The sequence below is a fragment of the Podarcis liolepis genome (assembly GCF_965112155.1).
Source record: "Podarcis liolepis genome assembly, chromosome: 3".
In the NCBI taxonomy this organism is placed as follows: Eukaryota; Metazoa; Chordata; class Lepidosauria; order Squamata; family Lacertidae; genus Podarcis; species Podarcis liolepis.
This window is the reverse complement of record NC_139557.1, coordinates 28,730,905-28,749,974: the sequence shown is the minus strand read 5'-3', so window position 1 is coordinate 28,749,974 and position 19,070 is coordinate 28,730,905. Positions and strand designations below refer to the sequence as shown.

Below are 19,070 nucleotides of genomic sequence, written 5' to 3'. Positions count from 1 at the left end.
TATTAATTTCAGTGGGTCTACTCTTAAATCAAATCCAGTTCAATACAACCCTATCTAACCATGTTTTTTTTTTTTTTACTATATTAATTTTATTATTACATGTGACTTGGCTCTAAAAATGGGCGTTGTTCTCCCATTCATGGAACACTCAGAGAAGCAGGCCTATTTATTTTCATCAAATCTTTTCGTTTATTCTTACTAGAAATGGGCCAGGGGTGTTATACATCCGTTTTCCAACCCCCAACGTTTTAGCTCAGGTCAGCAAACTTTTTCTGCAGGGGGCCAGTCCACAGTCCCTCAGACCTTGTGGGGGGCCGGACTATATTTTTTTTGGGGGGAATGAACGAATTCCTATGCCCCACAAATAACCCAGAGATGCATTTTAAATAAAATGACACATTCTACTCATGTAAAAACACGCTGATTCCCAGACCGTCCACAGGCTGGATTTAGAAGGTGATTGGGCCGGATCTGGTCCCAGGGCCTTAGTTTGCCTACCCATGTCTGAGGCAAAGTTAATCACAAAGAAAGGTGATTGAGTAGGAGATCTGCTAGCTTGGTAGTATGTCCCAACACCTGAAAAGCACACACTATCCAAAACAAAACAAACAACCCGAAGTACCAACAAAAGTTAAATAAATTTGGGTCAATAGGAAAAGATGGAAGCACAGAATATAAAGTATGCAATGTACAAACCAGGAAGGGTAAGTATTCTTTTATTATAACATAATTCAATTTTAGATGGCAAAAGGAAAAGATAGGCACAACTATCTAAGCAAAAAATAATAATAATGCAAGATTTATTCTTAGCACACAAACCTCAAACATACTGAAGCATATTATTGCACAGATGTTCAATACAGTTTTGCTCTCTGTTTTGATAATTAATAGTTCCAGAATCTCTCAGCTATTTGTGATCAGCACCACTTAACGTTGCACTCCTAAGCACACTTGCTCAAATTCTTCAATCAAATCAAGCAGGATTGACTTCCAAGTTAACATAGAATAAGGCTGTGATAAACGGCATCATATATGAGGACATATTTTGGATATTCCGGACTAATGTAAGCAAAACTGAAAATTAGATTACACATAGGATTTGATTTTATTTTTAATGAATAGGGCTGGTCCTCACACAAGGCAGAATGAGGGGGAAACCTCAGGGAGCTGATTTTGGGTGCCATTAAATTCTTAGTTTTTTAAATTTTATTCTTATTGCCAGGGAGGGGAGAAGTGTGATTTTCTGCTTTGGGTACTATTGACATTGACAGGGCAGGGGATGCCTTTTGCAGCGCCACACATCAGGCAGCAAACTGCCTTGGGTCAGTCCTGGTTATTTATTATTGCATTAATATCCCACCTTTCACCTAAGGAGCTCAAGGTGGCAAATGCAGTTCTGCCGCTTCCCTGTTTTATCCTCACAACAACCCTGTGAGGCAAGAAACTAAGAGTATGTGACTGGCCCAGGGTCAACCTGTAGGCTTCATGGCTGTGTGGGGATTTGAATCCGGGTCTCACAAATCCTAGTCCAACGCTCTAAACAATATAACCGGCTTGATATGTAACTGCGCTTTTAAAAAAAACCAAACCTTTCTACCTTATGTGCTCTATCTGTTCGACAGCTGCATTCATTGCCTCTTAACATTGTTTAATAAATAATACTATTTTCCAAATCCGATAACCTGTTAGCAAATATATATGTAAATTATTCATTCAGCTAGAGAAATGATGTTATTGTACAACCGTAATAAATTGTTGCATTTGAACCAATGATGTGGAAAACTGTATAATTCAATGAATGCAGATAGATGAATTGTATTCCGTCTTGTATTAACCATGAGTGAAATTCTGCAGAGCCTTTTTCCTGAGAACATTTTTACTTCCTCATGTCTGGCAAGGCCCGTGGAAATCCCCAGAGACGCATCCTACTTACACCTCCATCAGGAGCAAAAGTAAGTTTCACATGAGTAAACACATCCAGCATCTTTATGGCAGTACCATCAAAAAAATGTCTCGTATGAGGTTTAAGCTGGGGGGAAAGAACACAATAAATTTGGTAATAGTAGTTGCAGACAAGATTCTCATTCCAATCTTATATTTTTTGTCTAGTTGCGTGTCAAGGTCCCCAAGCCACCCCCTAAATAAATCACAATTCACACAGAATTTTTGTTTAAGGTTTTTGGCATAATTTTGGCCACAACTTTATTAAAATACATAAATGTGAGTGGTTGCGTAGGCATTGGTTCCAACTATCTGTCCCCGTCCAGGGACAGAACTGACTTCCGGATTTTGCAGTAGGCAAAAACCAAATGGCACCAGCCAATCTGCCAAATGGACAAAATTCCTACCAGGCCCCTGCCCCAAAAGCAGATGACCCCATGACAGGCATAGCAATGTCAAACGCAACAGCCCTAAATTAGAGAGGGTGAGCGGGCGATCCGATGCATGCAGCAAAAGAGACTGAAAAAGGCTACATGCCAAGAATATATAACCTTCAGGCCCACCCTCTAAATGGTAACATCAAAATCCCCCCAACAACCCAAATTGGCCCAGTCACAGTCATGGCCATCCAAATGGTCCCGCCCAATAACCAAGAGGGGGTGTCCTGTTAGACCCTACCACAACACGTGCTCTCCATGAAGGAGAACATGCTTTGTGGATGTTGTATGTTTGTGGCTTTTGTTTTTCTGGAACTCATAATTGCTTTTTGTAAAGTGCTTCCCACCCATAATATAGATATATTCATATTCAGTTGATCTAGAGATTCAAAGCTGACCTTTGTTGCAGGTACCAGTGTGTTCCATTTTGGACCTTGCTTCAAAGCCCACTTTTGTGCATTATATTCATTTTCTTCTTCTGTATTCAAAATACAGGCCTCAAGTTTAAATGTATCTGGAAAGTTTCCTAGTAGTAAAATAAAATAATTGAATGTGATATACTAATAGTTCCTTCCAAATAAATTAGGGCTGCAATCTTATATACACTTACCCAGGAAGAAGTCCCATTCAACTCAGTAAGTATTACTTCTGAGTAAAGAGATATATGGTTGCATTTTAAGATTGGAACCCTTTCCACACTTGCTGAGGTAAAACTCCACTGAATTCAGTGATAAGAGCCCCCCCCCAAAAAAAAATAAACATGATTAGGATCATACTGCACAGATTATATAGTAGTACCCTGTGGCATTTTCAAAGGTGAAATATGAATATTACCCACTACAGCCTGCTTCTTAAAACATCTGCCTGACTCTTACAGCTTGAAAGGAGGGGCAAAATTTTAAAACATTCATTATGCTCGATTTAGTATAACAAAATCTGCTGAATTTTAACAAAATCTTCCATATCTATCTATCTATCTGTTTGGACCAAAATCTTTGGAAACACATTGAACAGTAGTAAACTTTTCATAGAGTTATCTAGGTAAAGAGGGTTTGACATAAGACTAACATAACAAGAAATTTGTACCTTTAAAGTGACTGGTGTCCATTTCTATGTGCGTTATAACACCTGAATGTCCCAATCGAAAGACTGCCCATTCACTTCCTGGTACAAGTAAGATCCCTTTGTCACCAAGCTGGAATTAAAAGGAAGACTCTTTTTTTTTAAGTGGTTGATTCCCCCTCGTAATCCACTCATATATTAATATCCATTTGTGGGAGATTCCAATACGCAGCAGTTTCCATGTTAGCTCCTTCGCTCAAAAAACTGCATTTTGTCTGGAAACGTATTGTTTCAATATACTGTTGTTTGTGTTTGTTGTTGTGGGAGGCATCATAAAGATCAATAAAACACTTTAGTGACAAGAAATAGCTGAGGAATACTGAAAATAATACATTCATTGCAGCTTCTAAAGATCAGTGTTCTTCTGTATATGAATTATGTTTAGGAATTGGATAGGAGTTGTTTTAAATAATTTGTTTCTTACCTTTAAAATAGGTGGCCTTTGCAGACTTCTGCCTGTTTCCCATCCATCTTTCATGGACTTTGCTCTACCTGGTCCTAACCCATCACCAAAACAAAAGAATAGAGACACTATATAGAGAGAATAACCCAAAAGTCTTAACTATGAATCACCTTATTCCTTAATTTTATATGTTCTAAAGTGATTTTTTTCTGAACTTAGTAGGGCTATCTGTTGATGAGAAAAACCTCAGCTAATTAACTGTAAATATTGTAATTGGTCATTTAATGATGATTTTTTAATTAAAATTCTGTAACAATAAAACAACCATTTCCAAGGGGGGAAATGCTTTAGCCAGGTTCCAAAGAACCACACAATTAGTTCTGCATACCCAATAGGGATTTGGACTTGTGCATATTAAACATTAATTCGAGTGAAGTTTCAAAATGAGTTTCTGATATGGCATATCGACCTGCTGTTCAAATACAAGGGTGTCAAAATTTTCACTAAGCACATTCCTGTGCTTATGGGTTCCCTAATTAATAAGTGGTATGTTTGTAGATGACAAAACCGTTTTCAATTTATTAATCAAACTAATTCAATAACTAAATATTGCAACCCAGAATTTAGTGTTCGTGGCAGATCACATTTGATTTTCATCCATATTGCAGATAGATATTAATACCTTATTTAGCTGGGTCTTTCTAATACAAATCCTTCATCTAGACATGATTTTTACACTCTCTCTCTCTCTCTATATATATATATATACCCCTTCATTTTCCATGACCATGTGTTTGGAATTCTGCTATAAATAGCAAAGGAGTCTGAAGATTTATAACTGCCAGGCAAAAAGCAGTCTTGGGAAACAAGAGGAATCCAAGAACGGGCTGTTTAGGGGAACCAATACTGTGCTAAAGACTAGTGGTTCTCTGTTCCCCTGTTTTGTAATAAGTCTTGGAAAAAAGAAATACCACAAATTACATTCTCCTCAGAAGGAGAATGTGCGAACCACTATGCACTGCAATTTCCTAATGCTAGGGGAAATGAGGAGTGTGAAAAAATATATCTGAAAAATTATATCCAAAATTCTCTGCCTTGCTCTGCCCATTCATCTACTGTATCTATAAACTGGAGAAACTATTTTCAGCTGGGCAGAACATCATGCTTAACCAATGTCATTGGACTCTCAGCTAAAACAGAATGGAATTCACCAAACACTACTGCTTGCACCATGCCTGTTTATTTCGCTTGGGTTTACTGAGCATAAGTGCTATTAATGGACATAGTATTTCATGGATTATTCCCACAAACAACAATTGTGAGGGATTGTTTAGCAGTTCACTAAAAAGTTGACAGCTTAATTTCACGAAAACATCACACTCAAACTGCATTACATGAAACCAAATCAATGGCTATAAACAAAGCCTGGTGTGATTCTTACCTAAAATATTCCCAGGATGGCCTAACTGAGCATCACTGTATCCAACACAGACACCTCCGTTCACCATTGCCACCAAATCACTCAAGTGGTTCAGGCCAGAGAGTGGCCATTCTCTCTGCATTGTACCATACACTTTTAAACGTGCAATTCCACCATCTGGGAGGGGGAAAGGGTTTTAATTCTGGTTTCATGCCAGAAGAAAAGGATGCACATATTTTGATTAGAGAAAACAATGCATATGCACATTTCTATATTTTTTAGTAGTTAACATTTTACAATAACATACGACGGATATAACTTAATATATGCTATGATGATAATTAAGGGAGAGACAGAAATAACAAAGAAAGAATGTGAGCAAATGGTGTTACATATACAGCTGTGGTACAGCTTCATCGCTGTGGTTCTCCAGATGTTCATCGTTTCCCAGCTCCCATCAGTACCAGCCAGCATGGCCAATAGTCAGGGATAACTGGACTTATCACTCAGCAACATCTAGAGGGTCACAGGTTCTTTTCCTCTGATACGGATCTTACCTGGATATATGTTGAGTCTTAGATGTGTCCATTTTTGCTTCGAAGCTGCAACAAAATAGTTGTGGGCAGCATCAAGGTTTCCTGATTTTATCTTTGAGATGGGAACTAAGGAAGTCCATTCATCTGACCTCATCTAAAAATAAATATTCATTAGCTGGTTAACTTTCAAGGAAATGATAACTTTACTTAGATTTCTTTTTAATACACCTGAGCTGGTATAGAGGTGGCCCCACACCCATAACAAGACTACCTTTAAAATATTTAGGGTGCTTACGTAACTCAGGTGTAAAACTTTTGAAATGTGCAGTGCTGCTAAAACTGGCCTCTTTAATGCAAGCTTGTTGTTTAGTCGTTTAGTCATGTCCGACTCTTCGTGACCCCATGGACCAGAGCACGCCTGGCACTTCTGTCTTCCACTGCCTTCCGCAGTTTTGTCAAACTCATGCTGGTAGCTTCGAGAACACTATCCAACCATCTCGTCCTCTGTCGTCCCCTTCTCCTTGTGCCCTTCATCTTTCCCAACATCAGGGTCTTTTCCAGGGAGTCTTCTCTTTTCATGAGGTGGCCAAAGTATTGGAGCCTCAGCTTCACGATCTGTCCTTCCAGTGAGCACTCAGGCAAGCTTAGTAGGTGACTAATGTAACAAACTTGTAGATAGGTGCGCTCTGGTAAACCAGCCATTCATAGCACAGCCCCGTAGGCCACTTGTTGTCCCCATCCTGTTTACTTGTTTACTCCTGGGAAATTCCAGATACCCACTGTTTATAGCCCTTTTTCAAGTATAGAAATATCTAAGGTCTACCTGAGCGCATCAAAAGCAGGAATGGTGATAGGAGAATGTTTTCATCACGATTCACATTCTCTCTTTTATGTATTCTGTTCATAGTGAGAAATGTTGCTGGACTCCCCTGCATTGCTCTCTCTGTTAGCCGCAACTCTGATATCCACAGATTGAAGCAGAGCCTTTGCACATACAACAATTGTATGCACATAGGCTTATACCCTATCACAAACTCTTGTATATTCTCCTTTACAAATGTTGCATTAATTAAAAAAATGGCATAGTGTTATGTGTGTACCCAGGCCAGCAGCTTTAACAATGGTTTGTTTACGGCCAACAAAGCACATTCTGAATCTATGGTTTGCTGGTGGCTTACTAACCTTGGTTTGTTTTAACTATGGCTTGGTGATATGTATGAACCCATCACCCTTCCTTAACCTTGGCTTGTTTGGCACGCCAGGCACTCATTGAATTATAAAAGCCATGAGGCAAGAGCAGCTAGAAAACAACCCAAACTTTGGAGAAACAAGCCATGAAGAAGAAGAAGAGGAGGAGGAGGAGGAGGAGGAGGAGGAGTTTGGATTTGATATCCCATTTTATCACTACCTGAAGGAGTCTCAAAGCGGCTAACTTTGAGCCAGTGTGGTGTAGTGGTTAAGAGCGGTAGTCTCGTAATCTGGGGAACCGGGTTCGCGTCTCCGCTCCTCCACATGCAGCTGCTGGGTGACCTTGGGCTAGTCACACTTCTTTGAAGTCTCTCAGCCCCACTCACCTCACAGAGTGTTTGTTGTGGGGGAGGAAGGGAAAGGAGAATGTTAGCCGCTTTGCGACTCCATAAAGGGAGTGAAAGGCGGGGTATCAAATCCAAACTCCTCCTCCTCTTCTTCTTCTTCTTCTTCTTACATTCTCCTTTCTCTTCCTCCCCCACAACAAACACTCTGTGAGGTGAATGGGGCTGAGAGACTTCAGAGAAGTGTGACTTAACCACTACACCACACTGGCTCTCTTTGGAGAAACAAGCCGTGGCTTTTTTGGTGGTCTGGGATAACTCATAGTTAACTTGTGGTTTAACAACTCATTCCTTATCATTATTTGTAAAGTAGGCTTTAGTGATTAGGGCTGCAGAGACAGCTGTGGGTAAATAAATTGAGAAAGAGGGGATATGTGGGAGATGGTTCAGAGAAGCAGAAGATAGTATAGAGTTCAGAAGCATAATAGGCCTTTATCCCCATTGGTTGCTGCTAGTCACTCCCTATATGTGGCACCTACATGGTGCAGCCTATCCCCTTTCCCCACCTTCATATTTTGCAGATGCCAAGAGGCAATTTCATTGGGAAGCAGGTAGCGCTGTGGTCTAAACCACTGAGCCTAGGGCTTGCCGATCAGAAGGTCGGCGGTTTGAATTCCTGTGACAGGGTGAGCTCCCGTTGCTCGGTCCCTGCTCCTGCCAACCTAGCTGTTCGAAAGCACGCCAGTGCAAGTAGATAAATAGGTACCGCTCCACACTAATAGGTGGTGAAGTTAGTCTAAAATAATGTGCCTTAACATTTTGATAAAACACAGTAATTTTAGCGCAATAAGTCAGTGTTATCTGGTGCTTTTCCTACACAGGCATCCCAGTTACCTCCTTGACAACCCTCAGCTCTTCATCCGAAGCGGCTGTTCCTATTCTGTTCCCTCTTGCTGGCAGCGCTGGTACCTCCTCTGCAAAGACAATACGCCCAACAGAAATTTAAGTAGGCAATGTGGGCATAATCAAAACCTCTTCCACATCCACTTCCGAAAAGCTAATTGTTTAGATTCACTATATTGTTTAGATTCGCTATATTAGCAAAAGGATATCTACGGGTTAGTGATGCTGGCCACATGACCCAGAAGCTGTACGCCAGCTCCCTCAGCCAATAAAGCGAGATGAGCACCGCAACCCCAGAGTCGGTCACGACTGGACCTAATGGTCAGGGGTCCCTTTACCTTTACCTTATCTACTGTAGGGCTAAGGGGGCAGGGGTCCTTTGGGGAGACGAAAGAGCAAACTAAACATGACTTTGAACACCATGCGCAGAAACATGAAAAAATGAAAAACTGCTGATATGTGAGAGTCAACACCCGCTTCCATCATTGCCAACACGACCATTGCCGTTTACTAAATTGATACTGTTGGGGTAAAGAAAGCTTCTGTCAGGATGTCCCTGTGATGCAGATCAGGTTGGGATTAGCACAATGTAGCAGCATGTGGGATGAATGCATCATAATCAGTGCACACTCTCCTAATCACATTTGTGCCATTTCAGATATTGAATCATAGAATTGTATTGTGGGAAGAGACCATCTAGTCCAGCCCTCTGCAAGGTAGAAATCTTTTTGCCCGACGTGGGGCTTGAACCCACAACTCTGAGATTAAGAATCGCATGCTCTACTAACTGAGGCATCTGGATACCCTTGCTGTTCATTTATAGTCAGCATAGCTCTGTGCCGGTAACTATCCACATAGAAGATTAGAAACAAGCAGTCATGAATGGTGAAACATTACTATGGCTTTTTTTATCTCCAGTGCCTGTATTAGTCCCTAGATATCCTGTGCGTGGTAGCTAAACCTGAAAAAGTCTCTCCTTCACACTTTCCCAATAGCCAGTCCCTCCTGCTGAGGGTCCATATTTGGCTTCCCTTGCCCCCTCCATGACATTTCGTAACCTCTAGCCCAGGCATAGGCAAACTCGGCCCTCCAGATGTTTTGGGGCTACATTTCCCATCATCCCTGACCACTGGTCCTGTCAGCTAGGGATCATGGGAATTGTAGTCCCAAAACATCTGGAGGGCCGAGTTTGCCTATGCCTGCTCTAGCCCTAGGCATATCTGTCAGCCTCCCCCTTTTTTGCGGGAAATTCCCTTATTCCAGCACTGTTTCCCATTGCTTCCCACTGCTATCCTGGATTGTTAGATATCCCGTAGACTGTCCCCGGGAAAGGTGAGGCTGCTGATCCCTTATTTTCAAATCTGAAAGTTGACAGCTATGGCCCTAGGCCTTGAAGAAAAGTTTCTCTCAATGATGCTCATCTCCCACTGGGTTTCAGGCAACGTGACTGTTCTCCTGATGTTGCTCCCATGAGGATCCCTTTCCTGTCACCTTTCCGTGTTCTGATACAGCGTAATCAGAACCTCTACAAAGTTCTTGAGATCTTAACTTACCTGGCTTCAAGCAAGCAGCTTGGATTGATATCTGAGGAGCGCAGTTTCCAGCAAAGTAAGATGTGTCTGCCTCAAACCCATAAATCGTACCTGGCACCCCCAGCTGAATGATGCACCAATCATGACCTAAGACGCAAAGGAAGAACTTTTAAAATGCAACACCCAACCAACGTTAATATATGTAGATTTAGGAAATTTTCCATCCTATTTATTTATAAGATTCCTTACCCACCTTTCGCCATAATCTCAGAAATTCTCTCAGAAAAGAAAAGTCTTCTAAAAATAAATAAATGTCGGTTCAGCTGTTTTACCTGGAATGCGCTTCCTCCTGGTTTCCCATCCATCCCTCCACTTTCCAAACTCAGTGAATAGGTCTGCATGATATGCTGGTCTTTGTTTCTAAGCAAACAAATATAAAAAAGATCAAGGTAGTGCTTGCATTATGCCCTTCATTTTAATAAGGTTTAAAGCTGACAGAATGTTTATATGTTTATAGTAGGTGCTTCAGAATGCCTTGATTCGGGGGTTTTGTGTTCGTTATGTGAAATGAACCCAATTAAAAGTGAACTGGGCAAGGGGAGGGCTAGTGGGCTGGCTAGCCGCCTATGGCCATTCCCTTGAGATTGGTGTCAGTCTGAAAAAGGCCTAGAACATGAACAGCAGCTATCATATAGTGGTGCCATTGAGGATGGAATTCAATTCAGAAATCCAGTGGGCTACGACCCCAAATGAAGCAGAGCTAGTTTATAAGGGGAGCCCTTGTAATGTAAGGCCATTTGAAATAAGTGAAGTTGCACACCATTACCACCTAAAGAGACGCTCTTCCATGTACAGTGGTACCTCAGGTTACATACGCTTCCCAGAAATAGTGCTTCAGGTTAAGAACTTTGCTTCAGGATGAGAAAAGAAATCGTTCTCCGGCGGCACGGTGGCAGCGTGAGGCCCCATTAGCTGAAGTGGTACCTCAGGTTAAGAAAAGTTTCAGGTTAATAACAGACCTCCGGAACGAATTAAGTACTTAACCTGAGGTACCAATGTACAGTCATTAAGGCCAGAGTCTGAAAATACCTAACTTCTGTATATTATCACTACCACAATTGGCCAAATGCTTATTCTTATACAAAGGAAACGAAACTCTGTAGTGTATGCCCCCCCCCAACTTTTCACAGCTTCGAAAAGGCAACTGTGCAGCAATACCTTAAGCATTAGACTGTTAACTGGCCTTTATTTATCTATTAAATTTATATACCACCCTTCATCAGAGGATCGCAGTGGCCTTTATCACCGGAATACATCTGGAATCCAAAGAAGAGCCATATAGATATTGCATACCTACCTTTAAGAGATTTTCTGCAGGAGCAAAAAAGTCATCCGTTGCAAATAAAACCTTTACAAAATAAAAAAGAAGCATGAATTACAGCTGCAATTTACATGTAACTACAAATTTTATTTTACATGCGACATTGGAAATCTCTCTTTGAGATTAGGCAGGCTGGTATGAGGGACAGGGCCTTCTCAGTGATGGCCCCCCAAGTTATGGAATTCCTTTCCCTGAGACATACTATCAGCCCTCACCTTGGTTTTTTATGTGAGCTCTAAAACTGCATTTGTTCACAATGACTTTTAGTGCGGGGGGGGGGGGTTCAATGAGTAGTGAATTCTGTTTTTTAATCTTTACCAGAATGGCTTGCTGGATACATTGGATATCTTGAAATGAATCAAATGCTACAGATGAATTATTATTATTATCATTATTATTATTATTATTGCTATTATACTTATCGTGTTCTATATTTGATATGGTTTTAAATTGCTTCAGGTGCTGTAGGATGATATCCAATTGCACCAGCTTGCTCACGCCACATAACACAAAAGGCAAAAAATCCAATGGGTGTCTTGTATCTGAGAAAGAGGCTACACAAATCCTAGTTCAACTGCTATTATTATTGCCTCAATAACACTTAAACTTGTGCACCTGTGATACCATTTGCACAAGAACATCAACATTACACTTGAAAGTGTGCAATTGTGTTTGTAGCCCTGCAGGAAGGAGCTGCTTTTGATTTAATATTTTATGCAGCACTTTTATTTGAAAATGTTATCAAAATTAATTATGGAAATCTATTGATTTTTACCAAAATATTTTCAAAAAGACAAACACATCTTAGCATCATAATAATTAGGATAACAACTTTATAGAGTGGTGCCTCTCAAGACGAAATTAATTCGTTCTGCGAGTTTTTTCGTCTTGCGAATTTTTCGAGTTGCAAAGCACGGTTTCCCATAGGAATACATGTATTAATGATTTTAAGAAAAAGGAAACAAACTTGCAAGACCTTTTCGTCTTGCGAAGCAAGCCCATAGGGAAATTCGTCTTGCGAAGCAACTCAAAAAACGAAAAACTCTTTCGTCTTGCGAGGCATTCATCTTGCGAGGCATTCGTCTTGCGAGGTACCACTGTATCTCTAGAAGTTAGATTTTTAAAAAAATAAATTTTCAAAATCCCTGCACAAAAGCTAAACATCATCTACTTTTATGAACCTCTCTTGTTTCGGGGAATTTCTTTGAATTTACCTTCCCTCCTACAGATTCACATCCCAAGTCATTCAGATGCAGGAAGTCAGGTAAAACATTGCCCTTCTTTTCAGAGAGATGAACGGTCATCTTTCTTCAAAAGATCACACTGAAATTTTTTGTTGTTGTTAAAAAGATATTACTCTTCTAAAAGGGAAGAGAAATAAAGTAAATCAAAAAAACCCACCTTATCACATTAAGCTCCCCCTTTCTTAAAAGCAAACTTGTAATTTGATTAAATAAATAATAGTGATCAAATAAATAACTCCAGAATTTACCGGCTGGAGGAACACAAGGCTAATACAGGTACGGATATTTTCTCAGTACAGGCACAACCTACAATTTGTGTGGAAAGGAAAGCATCATACTCACTCGTTAATAACAGCGATATGTGACCAAAAGGAGCAGGCAAACGCTGGATCAAACAACAACTACACCACTATAAATGGTAAATGCAGAATGGCCCCATGTGGCTGGCGTTCTGGAGTTCCCTTTTAGCTGTGGCCATTAGAACTGAAGTATCATTTCACCTCATGGATTTAAATCCTCTTTGAACCCCATTTAAGCCAGTGGGCTGTGTCGCCATATCTTGTGGTAGCAAATTCTGTACATTTATTGTAATTTAACAGCAGTTCTGAATCTATGGTGAACTGGTTTAACAGGGTGACCTCCACTTTCTAGGTTTAAAAGAGAGGGAAAATAGTATTTTCTCTACCTGCTTCGTCAAAACCGTGCCTAATGTTCTAAGACTTTATTCACTATCATCTATTTGTTGCCTTTTAAGAAAAAGAGCCCCAAGCACTTTAGGCTTTCCTTCTATGAAAGAAATTCTAACATTTGCTCATTGGGTTTGCCCTTTTCTGCACCGTTTCCAGTCTCCGCTCCTCCACCTGCAGCTGCTGGGTGACCTTGGGCTAGTCACACTCCTCTGAAGTCTCTCAGCCTCACTCACCTCACAGAGTGTTTGTTGTAGGGGAGGAAGGGAAAGGAGAATGTTAGCCGCTTTGAGACTCCTTAAAGGGAGTGAAAGGCGGGATATGAAATCCAAACTACTCCTCCTCCTCTTCCTCTTCTTCTTCTTCTTCTTCTTCTTTTTCTTCTTCTGTTATATTTAATTTAAGCATGCCCAGCATTCCACAATTTGGCAACTCAATAGATTTATATCAAAGTCTTCCGATGCTGGCAGTTTTATTTCTAATCCCTTTCCTAACGATCCCAAGTATGGAATTTCCCTTTTTCACAGCTTTCTTACATCCCATCAGTTTATATATGAAGTTGGTAATCGTTCCCCCTAATGAGCATTACGTACTTACTTGCACTGACTCTTGTTTGCCATTTTGTTGCCCAATTATTCAGTTTGGATAAATTATGTTGGAGCTCTTTCCTTGAATATTCACCTGAATAATCAAGTGTCAGCTGCAAATTGGCTACCTCACTGTTCACTCTTTACCCCCAGCTCATTTATGGATGATAAATTAAAAACACTGGTCCACATCCACAATACAGATCCTTGTACAGTTCATTGCCTACTTGCCTCCATTTTGAAACAAGTTTATTCCTTCCATCTGCTTTATGTTTAGCCAGTTACTGAACTAAAACGGACCAGCCCTATTTACCACATTTGCTAGGTTTAGCCTGCAACCCAACCCCACTTACCTGGGAGTAAGCGCCTCAGAATTCAATAGGACTTACTTCTGAGAAGATATTATTACCGTTGCAGAGTTACTCATGAGTCTTTTGTCAGTATCTTTTTTCGAAGTCCAAGCATATTATGTTTATATACTTGGACGTCCTCCTGACCAAGTGGGACTGCTGAAAGGTTGCCATTTCTTTTTTGTAAAAACAGTTAAAAGATTACTTTTCTTCAGTTATTAATATAAAACCATGCTGATTTTTGTTTTTAATTACAAGGTTGCAAATAAGACGTGATTAATTGTGCTACCATAATTATTTCAATGCAGAGCAATGGCAGTTCAGTTGTAAAAGCTAGTGCTATATATTCTAATAACTATAAGCTAATCAATTACAGGCAAAATAGCCAAGTTGTGTCGTCTAGGCACACCATCAAAATTGGGAACAAAATTGTTAAATTATACTGAATTGAAACTTTTCACAGTTCACTGGAAAACATGAAATATGGACATTCCTATGGATATTTTTAAATCATTCAGTCTAAAATATATTTGCCATAACATCTTAAGAGAAATGAATAAAAATCAATTAGTCTTACTCTATTAGTAGTTTTGGTCCACGACAGCCGTAAATAATCTGCACTGTGAAGAGACTAGTGTTTCAAACGGATTGGTGGACAATCCCCAATAAGCAGGTTACACAACCAGTAGACAATCATTAGACTATATTGATTCTGTAAAGGATCTATGTAAACACCCACCCCCTTCCTCAAACAAACATACAAAAAGAATGTGCAGTCTCTTTATGAATCTAAAATATTTTTTTTACTTAAGCAGCGTATTTTAAATTAACCTTGCAAATTGCACAAAGCACGGTGTTTTTGACACATTTTAAACTCATATTTTCTACCACGATCCTGGCCTTCACACACTTTGCTCCTGGAACCATTCCTGGAATGGAAGGTCTCTTTTGCAGCATTAGCAGCACAACAGCCAGAGGATGATCATTCTCATGTAGCGTGGACTTACCTTGGCAGAAAGCCTGTAGTAATACTGCGTGAGTGTATATATGCACAACATATCCCATCTGCTGAAACAGGAGGCTTGGGTGGTTTTTCTCCTAATAGCAAATTGACAGCATCAGAAGCTGGTCAGCTGCCAGGGCCCTAAGACCATCAGCACTGCAAATGGTTCCCCGCATGCTCCCCTTCAGTTTGCAACGAGCAATCCCTCTTGATTTGCTGCGCTCTTCCTTATTTCTTCCAAGATTTGTCCAAGGTTCTTTGAATTTATTAATGTTATATTATATATTTTTTTATTTATTCCGGGTTTGCCTCTAAAGCGAACAGCTTTTTTAAAAAAAAGGCTGGGGCGGGGGGGGAGAGACTTACGTTTTACTGACATAAAACCAAAAATTGTCCAGGAGCTATGAAAAGAGAAATCTTCATACTTCTATTTTCTCTTCTCTATTCACATGTGCCTATAAAATTTAATTGCATGTTTAAAAAAAATCCGGAAATAAATAAAATGAAAAATTTAACACAAACAAAATTCCATCAGAAGCTAGCTAAGAGCCATTAAAGGTAAAATCCAACCACTTGATGAAATACGAAATATTAAGTCAATTATATCCTCCACTGCCTGTTTGAAATGAAAAATGGCTAAACTAAACAGCTTATCATATTGCATTTCTTTTTCATTCCTCTTTTCAAGGCAACACCTATGCATAATAATGGGCTTATTTAATCCTGCTCCTTCCAGCTGAGTGTTTGCCTTTAATTCATCCTTATTTTTATGGCATCCTCCTCAGTAATAAGCCATGCATAGGTACTCTCTATCGTGCGCCAACAGATCTCCTGAACTGCCGCAACGAGTACAAATGGGCTCCTAAATCTATTTTATATTATATTAAAACTAATTTCCAAATATTAGTTTAGTGTTAACTGTGATTTTTTTTGGAGGTGATTCTTGGCTTTACTTCAGTTCTTTAAACCTGCCAAAGGTCTTCCAGAACTGTTTTAGGGTGACATCTTGCAAAGGAAACTTAAGGAAATCTTGCAAAGGAAACATTACCAAACTTAAAACCATGAAGACACCTGGTCTCAACAGAGACATTGGATTCTTATCTCATTATACATGACTAGCTATTTTTCACCTTCTCACCCCTTGCCTTTTCCTGCAAGACCTATTACAGTCGTTAAGAGTCGTCAACAGGCTCATCTCAGCTATCTGCCAATCACCTATTCCCACCACCCTTCTGAGTAATACCCCTCCCCACCTTCTCACCATATAGAAGGATCTGGCAACTTCTGTTTCAGTGTATCTGAAGAAGTGTGCATGCACACGAAAGCTCATACCTAGAACTAACTTAGTTGGTCTTTAAGGTGCTACTGGAAGGAATTTTTTTATTTTGACTATGGCAGACCAACACGGCTACCTATCTGTATCTTGCAAAGGAGTCAGTGTGGTGAATCCAGAGACGAATAAGCTCTCACGAAAAAGGGTTTTCCTGACTCCCTCTGACCATTATATCCTCTGCCACTCGAATGGTGTGGAATGAGGTGGAGTAGGAGCCTATGCTGAACGAATTCAGAGGGACCAGGCTTGCGCAAGTGGAAGTGCTTTTCTGCCAACGGAGGACATCTCTGAATCCAAGCCCGTTACCTGAATTTGGTTATTCTGCCTGCACCCAGAAGCTTGGGGCGCGCTGAGCTCAGCACACCCCAAGCTTCGGGCTTCGGGCAGCTCTCCGCTAGCCGTGGGAGAGCTGCGCGACTTCACGCAGCTCTCCCACAGCTAGCGGATAGCAGCCTGTTCTGGGGGCTGGGGTCGGGGGAAGCTCAGGCTTCCCCCGCCCCAGCCCTGCACCTGGGGGGAATAATTTTTTTTCTTTATTCCCCCCCCCAAAAAAAAACTAGGTGCATCCTATGGGCCGGTGCACCCTATGGGGCGAAAAATACGGTACTGGCCAGAGAGACAGCATAATGCATTAGCAGCCAGTCCAAGCGGCACTTACAATGAGAAAAACAGTGACACAAGGCTAACACCACATTTCAGATCAGTGTTCCGGCTGCCTTGCCTGCAAAATAGCAAACTCAAAGCAACTGTTTCCAGTACGGCACTAGAGGGCAGCATGGTAACGCAGAGATGATTAAACTGCGCGCTGGACAAAAATGATTAAGTCAGGGCTGGCACTGCTGACATGTTTGTAGCATATAAGACAGATGTGTTGTGACAACATTATAGTCTCTATGGGGGCGGGAGCAGTTACCTGCCAACACACAGGGACACATAGTACTGGTGTGCTGGGAAGATGCAATTGGCTACAGAGACGTGGTGCGTGTCCACCACCATGTATCCACATCTCACTTTGAAACACGGTGGTTTGCATTGCACAGGCATTGCTAGAAAACCCTCTGCCATATAACTTCTAAAGGAACGTTTTTTCAGTAGTGCATTATCTCTTGGAATGTTATTAAAGCTCTTCTAGACCAATGGTTCTCAAAAGCGTGTTGCAAGCTGCATTGGTGTGGCAGAGGAGGGTGGCAAACGTTCAGGGGCAATCAAAGAAACTTTTGCTGTATTTTTCGCTCCATAAGACGCACCTGACCATAAGGCGCACCTAGTTTTTAAAGGGGGAATGCAAGAAAAAAATTATTATTTAAAGGGAGCATGGAGCAGACCTGTATGCATCCCAGGCTCTGCTCAGCGCTCCCTTTCACAAGCTGCATGGAGCGTGTGTGCGGCGCTTGCAGGCTTTTCCCCGAGGAGGGAGAAGCCCCCAAGAGCCATACATACACTCTGTGCTGCTCTTTAAAGGGAGCGCGGCTCTTGGGGGCTTTTGCAGGAGGTGGGGGAAGTGAGAGAGCCGCGCTCTGTCCCTTCCCCCACCTCCCGCAAAAGCCACAGATAGCCCCACGAAGCCTCCGCAGGGCAGCGGAGGCTTCATGTGGCTAAGCCAGAAGCTAGACCAGCGAGAGGGAGCGCTGCGCAGCGCTCCCTCTCGCTGTTCTGGCTTCTGGCTTAGCCCACAAAGCCTGCATTCGCTCCATAAGACGCACACACATTTCCATTTACTTTTTAGGATAGGAGTTGGAAAGTGCGTCTTATAGAGCGAAAAATATGGTAAACATTTTAGTGTAGTGTATCAAAATATTTTTTTATTTATTTGCAGAAAAATGGATAGATATCTTTTCTGACAGATATGAAAGATCAGAAAAAGAAAGGCTTCTTTGTGTTTATGAAGAGCTGAGACCTAATATAAATTAATTACCCAGCAAAATCAAGTTCATATCTCTCATTGATCTTATATACATTCTTAAGGTATGCATGTAAGAAGCCAGTCAGATGGGTGGGGTACAAATGTTGTTGTTGTTGTCTGCTGTTGTTGTAGGGCATGATGATTTCTTATGTTGCTGCATTGTTTTAAATTTTCTGGGTGTCCCATGAATATATTACAAAGTAGTTGTGCTCTACATTATAAATCAAGCGACTGCTAGGAGTTGTTCCTTTTTGTTTTCCAATGTGCTTCTTGTCAATTAAAAACTTGTTGTGGCAAGAGCAAATGTTTATTCTGAAAGCGTGGCCCAGAGAAAAAAGTTTGAGAACTGCTGGTCTACTAGACAAACACATTTCAGACATGGCAACCTATGCACAGTGATGAACACTGCACCTCTCTAGAGGGTTGGGGTGCAACACAGGGGTATTGAAACACCCAAAATTGGCAGGGTGGGTGAGTCCGCAGATAACTTCCTGGAAGCAGTGAGAACTTCCTCCCATTAATTTCTTCAGTTTAACTTTATCTGAGGTCCCAAGGCATGGTACATGTATATCTGCAGCCAATTTACATCTTAACGGAGAAAAACACTCTATGTAGAGTCAAACATATTACCGTTATTTTTTTCTTTCCTTAAATTCTTTTAAAATTCTAGGGTTGTAATCAAACTGTAGGGATTCCACCTCTTTGGGGAAGCTGGTAGAAACAAGTGAAAAGAAATTAAGCTCAGAGGAAACAAAAG

The 19,070-nt window shown here is 40.9% G+C and overlaps 1 protein-coding gene across 2 annotated transcripts; it reads right to left on the bottom strand.

Moving 5' to 3' along the window:
* Positions 1-699: 699 nt before the first annotated feature.
* Positions 700-14,740, bottom strand: ALLC (allantoicase). 2 transcript variants are annotated; one of them, XM_083495950.1, is made up of 12 exons: positions 14,652-14,740; positions 12,422-12,568; positions 11,184-11,234; positions 10,159-10,246; positions 9,848-9,973; positions 8,286-8,365; positions 5,881-6,013; positions 5,345-5,500; positions 3,925-3,998; positions 3,465-3,573; positions 2,777-2,904; positions 700-2,029 (listed from the first exon to the last, which is right to left on the bottom strand). In XM_083495950.1, exons 2-12 carry the CDS (start codon positions 12,509-12,511, stop codon positions 1,877-1,879), a joined length of 1,188 nt encoding a protein of 395 aa, XP_083352076.1. In that variant the 5' UTR covers positions 12,512-12,568; positions 14,652-14,740; the 3' UTR covers positions 700-1,876. The 2 variants fall into 2 exon arrangements, with proteins under 2 accessions (XP_083352076.1, XP_083352077.1); XM_083495951.1 differs by lacking the exon at positions 14,652-14,740 and adding an exon at positions 14,078-14,233.
* Positions 14,741-19,070: the final 4,330 nt, after the last annotated feature.

Bases quoted from the DNA above. Each gene is read 5' to 3' on its own strand.
- ALLC (XM_083495950.1), bottom strand. From the start codon at position 12,511: ATGACCGTTCATCTCTCTGAAAAGAAGGGCAATGTTTTACCTGACTTC. The intron at 9,974-10,158 runs GTAAAACAGCTG...TTTGCGTCTTAG, and splicing joins CAGGAGGAAGCGCATTCCAG to GTCATGATTGGTGCATCATT. The intron at 2,030-2,776 runs GTCAGCTTTGAA...CTTTCCCCCCAG, and splicing joins CACTGGTACCTGCAACAAAG to CTTAAACCTCATACGAGACA.